The 8171-nt window shown below is 36.4% G+C and overlaps 1 protein-coding gene across 1 annotated transcript in view; it reads left to right on the plus strand.

Annotated features, from left to right (window-relative positions):
• The window catches only part of LOC107730100 (macrophage mannose receptor 1-like), an 80796-nt gene that overhangs the window by 19350 nt on the left and 53275 nt on the right, over positions 1 to 8171 (plus strand). Inside the window, exons 13-16 of the mRNA XM_016540834.1 lie at positions 1234 to 1298; positions 1440 to 1540; positions 6688 to 6827; positions 6995 to 7097. Of these exons, the coding sequence (XP_016396320.1) occupies positions 1234 to 1298; positions 1440 to 1540; positions 6688 to 6827; positions 6995 to 7097 (409 nt within the window). The remainder of the gene's footprint in view (positions 1 to 1233; positions 1299 to 1439; positions 1541 to 6687; positions 6828 to 6994; positions 7098 to 8171) is intronic.

Below are 8171 nucleotides of genomic sequence, written 5' to 3' on the forward strand. Positions count from 1 at the left end.
AAAAAAAAAAAAAAAGCAGCTGTTACTTCTTGCCCAACTGGTTAATGAAAACAAGAATATAATCAAAGAAAAATTTAGAGTTGGGATAACCTCCAAAACCAAAGCCGATACCTTTTTAAAAGGTCATTATCATCAAATGTTTCTAAAATGTTTACATTCAGAGGCAGATTGCTGACAACAGCAATTTTAGGATAGTTTGTGGTTTGATCTTAGTGACTTAGGAGTCCTCTTCACTACTACCAACCTTTCACAGATTTAGGAGCTAATTTTAGAGCTAAAAGGCTTTGTGAAATACTTAGAGCAAAAATTTAGGAGTCCTAAATATAGGTTTGACGCCCATTATTTTTAAGATTTTCTCCTAAATCGGCGAGTTATAAGCTACTTTTAGCCTTAAGATGTTTTGTGAATACGGGCCCTGATCATCAACTCTTCAATAGAGACAGCAAGACATGAGTTGGGTGTGTATGATAAGGGTGGCATACAAAGTGTGCAGAGCTTAGACCTTAAGAACAGGTTTGAAAACCCCTGATTTATACATCAGTTTTGGTCCTCAAATCTGATTGGAAAGGCCTTTCAAGAGTGCTGATATAGGACTAGTATCTGCTCTGGGATATTTCACAGTTGTATCACTCCACTTGTCTGCACATTCTAGACAGGCTATAAGTCTGAATATTAGTGAGGTTGAAATTAAGCAATTTCAGTGAAGGTTACATTATGGCAGTAGTTGGTGGCAAGTGATTGTGACTTGAGTGAGGCAGTAACCATTGAGCCAGCACTGATGCCAGTCATAAGAAATCCATTTAAAGGTAGCCTGTTCACACAAAATGAACATTTCTGTTTTAAAAAATAGTTACATCCATCCTCAGTCACCTCCCTAATTCATTCTCTTGGGGACTGATTGAAAAATGGCAGCTGTTTTATGTGCATCAGCGTGAACAGATCTGTACTAGTACATACTCACTATTTGAAGTGTATTTCTAAAAATGACAGTTGCACTAAAGGGTTTGAGAGTAGCCCTACTGCAAAAGATTTTCATAAATTCTCAAGGAAACAGATGAGGGAATTAAAAACAAAAATGGAAGCCAATTTATTGTTTCTGATAGCTTTTTACAGCAATGCTGCACAGCTGAAGACAAAGACTAGCTCAGAGGGAAAATGCTCAAATTCTGTCATAGAAGATTTGCTTCATCATTGCATAATTATTTCAATATGGCTACTAATACTGTTTTATAGATATCTAGGAAGTCAGAGAATCAATACTACATTGGGATGATGGTGGAATTGGACAAATCATTTAGGTGAGTACGAAAGACTGTGCATAAAGAGTTATAATATTAGTTATTATGCAACACATACCTTTAGCATCATTTGCAAAACATTGTTTAATTTAAATACATTTGTGCTGGTTTTATATTTGGATTTTTGCTGTCTATTTGTAGCTGGGTGGATGGTTCACCCGTTGTATATACGTCATGGGATCAAAATGAACCAAATTTTGCCAACAATGATGAGAACTGTGTGACCATTTACAAGAGTATGGGTAAGCACTCCTCATCAGAAATGTTCCTTTTGTAGCTTGTGAGTGTGTCGTCAGTGAACACCACATCACTTTCATGCCTTAAAGCAAGGGTATCCAAACCTGCTTCTGGCCAACTTTCTGCAGAGTTAGCTCCAACTTGCCCCAACACACCTGCCTGGAGTTTTCCAGTAAGCCTAAATATCTTGATTAGCTGGTTTAGGTGTATCTACTTGGGGTTAGAGCTCCAGCTGGGGCAGGATAGTGGCCCTGCAGAAGAAGGACTGGACACCCTGGCTTTAAAGTCCCACTCTTTTTATTATCAAACATTTTTAAAGACCTGCAAGTAATGTTTAAATAAATAACACTTCACAACAAGGTTAAAAAATGGTTAACAAATGTGCATATTAATATTTAATTAAAGATAAGTCATGTTAGTATGAATCCTACTGTACAAACATTAGTAACACATTATCTGATGTTTCCAAACACTGAAGACTGAAGTAATAGCTGATGAAAATTCAGCTTTGCATCACATGAATACATTTCTTGTTTATATGGCACATTTGCTTTTTCTAAATAAAAAAAGTAAAATGTTTGCAGAAGATGTGCAGTATTGCACACGCACACATACAGCAGGCTAGTGCACTCCCCTTATGAAAAGCTTCATAATACGGCACCAACTTTTCTTTGTTTCATCATATTCAATTAATGACTGAAAACTGAGGTTTATAAGAATACAGACAGTGATGAAGGCTAAAATAAAATAATGTAATTATTTAGATTAAATAATAATTAATTGACAGTCCTAATTGAAAGTGAAAGTGAAAAAGTGACATGACATGTGGCCAAGTATGGTTACCCATACTAGGAATTAGTGCTCTGCGTTTAACCCATCCTAAGTGCACACACACACACACACACACACACCGTGAACACACACCCGGAGCAGTGGGCAGCCATTTATGCTGCGGCACCCGGGGAGCAGTTGGGGGTTCGGTGCCTTGCTCAAGGGCACCTCAGTCGTGGTATTGATGGGGGAAGAGAGCGCTGTACATTCACTTCCCCCACCTACAATTCCTGCTGCACTTGAGACTCAAACTCGCAACCTTTGGGTTACGAGACCGACTCTCTAACCATTAGGCCACATTGTTACTCAATGTGTCATTATAATAGCTTATCCACTCTCTGGAAAGAGCATCACTAAACATGATTTACAATTAATTTGAAATAAAATTTTCATTGTAACATTTAATGATAAAAAAACAAAACAATCATTACCACCAAAACATGTATTGTATTTAAATTATCATAACTGCACTCACTCTTGTGCTTTCAGCCAATATATTACACAGACAGGTAATGGCTATATCAAAATGGACAAAAATAATGAATACACATTTCTACTTTAATATGCCTTTTCACATTTGGTGGCAAACTTTTGAAGCCAGAAATTTCCCTGATAAAAAGTTACGACTGAAGCTGAAACTCATGTGCTCAATACAAGAAAACAAATCTCATTGGTTCTCACACATCACATGTGCACGTTTGAGCTTCTGTTACCATATTTAAAGGGATAGTTCACCCAAAAAAGAAAATTCTGTCATTAATTACTCACCCTCATGTCGTTCCAAACCCGTAAGCCCTTTGTTCATCATCGGAACACAAATTAAGGTATTTTTGATGAATTCCGAGAGCTTTCTGACCCTTCCATTGACAGCAAGGGTCCTACCATGATCAAGGTCCAGAAATGTAGTAAGGACATTGTTAAAATAGTCCTATGACATCAGTGGTTCAACCGTAATTTCATGAAGCTACGAGAAAACTTTGTGCGCAAAGAAAACAAAAACAATGACTTTATTGAACAATTCGTCTCCTCCGCTTACACCTCTTACCGCTTTCACCGCTTACGTCTCCACCCTGGTGCCATTTTGGAGAGTATCACATACGTAAACAACGTATGTACGTGGATACGTTGTTTACACTCAGATAAAAGCGTAAACAATGTATCCGCGTACAGTGCTTTTGACACAGAACAGCATACATTGTTTACGTATTTGATACTATCCAAAATAGCTCCAGGATGACGCAGAGGAGACAAATTGTTGAATAAAGTTGTTATTTTTGTTTTCTTTGCACACAAAATGTATTCTCGTAGCTTCGTGAAATTACGGTTGAACCACTGATGTCACTTGGATTATTTTAATGTCATTATAACGTTTCTGGACCTTGATCGTGGTAGGACCCTTGCTGTCTATGGAAGGGTCAGAGAGCTCTCGGAATTTGTCAAAATTATCTTAATTTGTATTCCGAAGATGAACGAAGGCCTTACGGGTTTGACACGACATGAGGGTGAGTAATGTCAGAAATTTCATTTTTGGGTGAACAATCCCTTTAATGTGTGTAAGATAAAATAAAAATGCAAAAAAATAAATAAATAATGAGTACTTTTCAAGTTGAAATAAAATTGTAAGGAGTAAAAATTACTTTTTTTCCCCTCAGAAATGTAATTACGTAAAAGTACAAGTAGTCAGGTTAAACTGTACAGGAATAAAATACAAATCCCCCCAAAATAATACTTAAGTACAGTAAACAAGTAAAAATACTCAAGTATTTTAAACCCCTTGGAGCTTAAGCACAACCCAGTCCCACGGCATTTCGTGACATGTTCACGAAATTTTAATCTATTGATTCGTGTTGACACCGACCCTTTTTTTTCGTGTCACTCAGCACGATTTTCAGTCTAATGCATTTCAATAGGGAGTAACTTTCGTGCCTGCACCATGTTTTCCTTTCTGCCTCTCCATCCGCAATCTGCTGTAAAACTGTCTGTTTACTGTGCACATTCAAAATTGGCACCCGAGGAAGCAAGTGTTACGTCAGCTTTGATCGTGAAATGGCATTGGCTGTCTTGTGACTGATTGCGTCATAACGTCATCTTAGATTCCGTAATGGCATTGGATCTTGTCTGTCTCATGACTGATTGCGTCATGTTATTATATTTCAACGTCATGTGCGTTCACGGAGCAAGATTATTTCAGCGATAAAACATTACATTTCGCTCAGTCTGTTCATATAACAACATCGTATGGCTTCGGAAGATTTGAAATGCAACATGAGATGTTTGTAATACTTTTATACGGTTTGTGTTCAGTTTTTGCAATAAATACATGTGCCTGTACTTACATTTGCTTGTGTTTTATATCGTTGAGAAGTAGGTTTAGGTTTAGGGCAGGGGTGTCAAACCCAGTTCCTGGAGGACCACAGCCCTGCTTAGTTTAGCTCCAACCGTAATTAAATGCATCTGATCCAGCTAATCAGGTCCTTCAGGCTTATTTGAAAACTACATGCTATGCGTGTTGGAGCAGGGTTGGAACTAAACTATGCAGGGCTGCGGCCCTCCGAAATGCCAAATCACATGCAGGTTTTTTCAGACCGGAGACCATAATGGTGTAATAATTTATTTTAATATGATATGAAACGTCCAATTTTTCTTTCAGTAATGTTTTAAAGTTTTTCACGAATTTCGTGATACTAAACGTTTTATTAGTTGTCATAGCAAGTGATTTTAAAAGTAGGATGGCTCCCTTTTTATAACATGACTGAAAATTTTACTTGAATTCGTAGTTTATTCTTACTTTTGGAAACCTAATTGTTTTATAATTACTATTATTATTTCTGTTGTTTCTAGAAATAGTAATTTTGATAATAGTCAATAGAAAAAAATATAACCACACATACATTGTTTGTCCACAGAATAATTACACATTATTAAATAAAATGCGTCCCCGCACGAACCTCTACCTCCGCCAGCAGGACCTCAATTTCAGATTCAGTAAAGTTTTTTTTTTCTTTGTGCTCATGCTTGTGCTTCAAGCATAGAAATTCAGATATTGGTGCGTGCTCTCTTATATGGTAATGATATTAATTAGGGGGCGTTTACAAGGCGGAGATCTGACACCAGTCAGCTGCGCACAATTTCAAGATCATTTGCAATTTATAAATGTCACATCTGGAAGAGAGGCGTACGCACGTGTTTTTGTGCGCATGTTCGTTTTCTCTGAATTGCACTTACACACTTTTGAGAAATGATCTTAGAACAAATTTAGGACGGTTTATACGCAACATTTTATAAATGAGGCCCCTGGTTTAGGGTAAGGAGTGGTGTTAGGTGCTCTAAAACAGGGGTGTCAAACTCAGTTCCTGGAAGGCCGGGGCCCTACAGAGTTTAGATTTAACACTAATTAAACACACCTGATCTAACTAATCAAGTCCTTCAGGCTTATATGAAAACTACATGGTATGAGTACTGGAGCAGGGCTGGAACTAAACTCTGCAGGGCTCCGGCCCTCCAGGAACTGAGTTTGACACCCCTGCACTAAAATAATACATATAAAATATTTTCTAGTTTTACAAACGTGAAGATTTAAACACTGAAGGGGTACTGCACAGAGATAATCCCTATTGAAATGCATTACACTGAAAGTCGTGCTGAGTGACACAAAAAAAGGGAAATTTGTGTCCATGAACACGAATCAATAGATTAAAATTTTGTGACTATGTCACGAAATGCTGTGAGACTGGGTTGTTAAGCAAAAACCCAAAAGTCTTAAACTTGGAGTGTGCAACTATAGGTAATTTTTGTTTTATTTGTCCCCTCAAAAACTGATGTTTGTATAACATAATAAATAGTTCTTGATTCTTCTGGAATTATAAAATGAATTACAATCATTGGTAACACTTCACAATAAGGTTACATTAGATAATGTTAGTTATGTATTGCCCTAGTGCAAGCAACTTGTTTCATTTGGTGATATATTTGCCAAGATATCTGAAAATAAAGTTTTTTATGGCAGCATATTTGTGTTATATTACCTTTGCATCAAATTACAAAAAAAAAAAAAAAGTTAACGCTGCTGTGAGGGTGTTTCTAATACAGCGTCTGTGGAAGTGACGGTAAATTTGACATCAGTCTCTCTTCTGACTGCCATTATCAGTGTCTCTTTTTTTTCTTTCTCTCTCTCATTCTCATCGTGAAAACACTATTTTGGAGATTTTCTTCTGCTGTTTGATCAATTAGGAATGCAAAATGTATTTGACAGTCTCCAATTCACCACTATAAAGGTTTTAGCATTTATTTATTTATCTTTTTATTTGTTTGTTTGTTTAAGGATTCTGGAATGATATTAACTGCGGTGTGGCATTGCCCTCTATCTGTGAAAGAAGTTCTGACTTTGTCAATGTCACCATGTCCCCCTCCACTGTGCAACCAGGAGGCTGTACTCCCGAATGGACCATGTTTCGAGGCAAAGTAAGAGCTATTGTAATAGATAGATAGATAGATAGATAGATTGCACTGTCTAATTGCTCTAAGTAAAAGTATTTTCACTTACATAAAAGTCATTTAAAATTCAACTTTGTTAGAAACGCAATAGGCAGCTGCACATTCTAATTCAAAGCACTTGTATTTTTAAATAGTGTTACAAGCTTTTTAATAATAAGATGACATGGCACAATGCTCGGGACCACTGCATTTTGCATGGAGGCAACCTGGTGTCCATTCTGAGTCAGGAAGAGCAAGGTGAGCATTTCACTTGTGATATATATTTGCATTCACATAAAAGAGATGGATGTTGTGAGAAAGCTGCTTAAGAGGAGAAAGTAACAGCAATATTGCAAATTACAAATAAATGCAGGTGGAGAAATTTAAATGGAGAAGAATATGAAGAAATTGACAAATATCATTATATAATGAAATAAAGATAATCATTATTTTCCCCTTGTACAAACTGGATAATGGCACATTATAGGGGTGTAACGGTACACAAAAACTATGGTTCGGTACGTACCTCGGTTTTGACGTGACGGTTTGGTATTTCGGTACTGCAGGAGTAAAAAAAAACGAAACATAAATTGTTTTTTTTTTTTTTTAACAATGGTTTACTGAACAAATTGCTCTTTCTTTAAATAAATTCAATATAATTACAATTTTCTTAGGGATAAAAATCTACCTCAGCTTCTGCGGGAGCCCTTTTAAATTACTTTAAGGTTACAATTAACAATAGAGCCCAAACTTAAATTCGATTGCTGTTTATTTTTAGCTATAATAACCAACACTCAAATTAAAAAATTGTATTCAAACATCTAAATTGTCTTTAAATTAACTTCTAAATTATACAATTTATATTGTTCTGTTGTTGAGTCATAACTTGTTTCATAAAATGTTTATTTAAACATACAGTCATGGCCAAAAGTTTTGGCAGTGAAATAAATTTTGTGTTTTGCAAAGTTTGCTGCTTCAGTATTTGTAGATTATTTTTCCACATGTTTCTATGGTATACTGAAAAACAATGATAAGCATATCATAAGTTTTAAAGGCTTTTATTGGCAAAAAATATAATGAGTCAATATTTACAGTGTTGACCCTTGTTCTTCATAACCTCTGCAATTCGCTCTGGCATGCTGGATATTAGCTTCTGGGCAAAATTCTGACTGATGGCGATCCATTCTTGCCTTATTAGGTCTCAGAGTTGATCACAATTTGTGGGCTTCTGCTTGTCCACTCGCCTTTTGAGGACTGACCAAAGGTTCTCTATGGGATTGAGATCCGGGGAGTGGCCTGACCACGGATCCAAAATTTCAATGTAATGATCTT

Source organism: Sinocyclocheilus rhinocerous, unplaced genomic scaffold (assembly GCF_001515625.1).
Source record: "Sinocyclocheilus rhinocerous isolate Xijiao unplaced genomic scaffold, SAMN03320098_v1.1 scaffold36, whole genome shotgun sequence".
Taxonomy (NCBI): Eukaryota; Metazoa; Chordata; class Actinopteri; order Cypriniformes; family Cyprinidae; genus Sinocyclocheilus; species Sinocyclocheilus rhinocerous.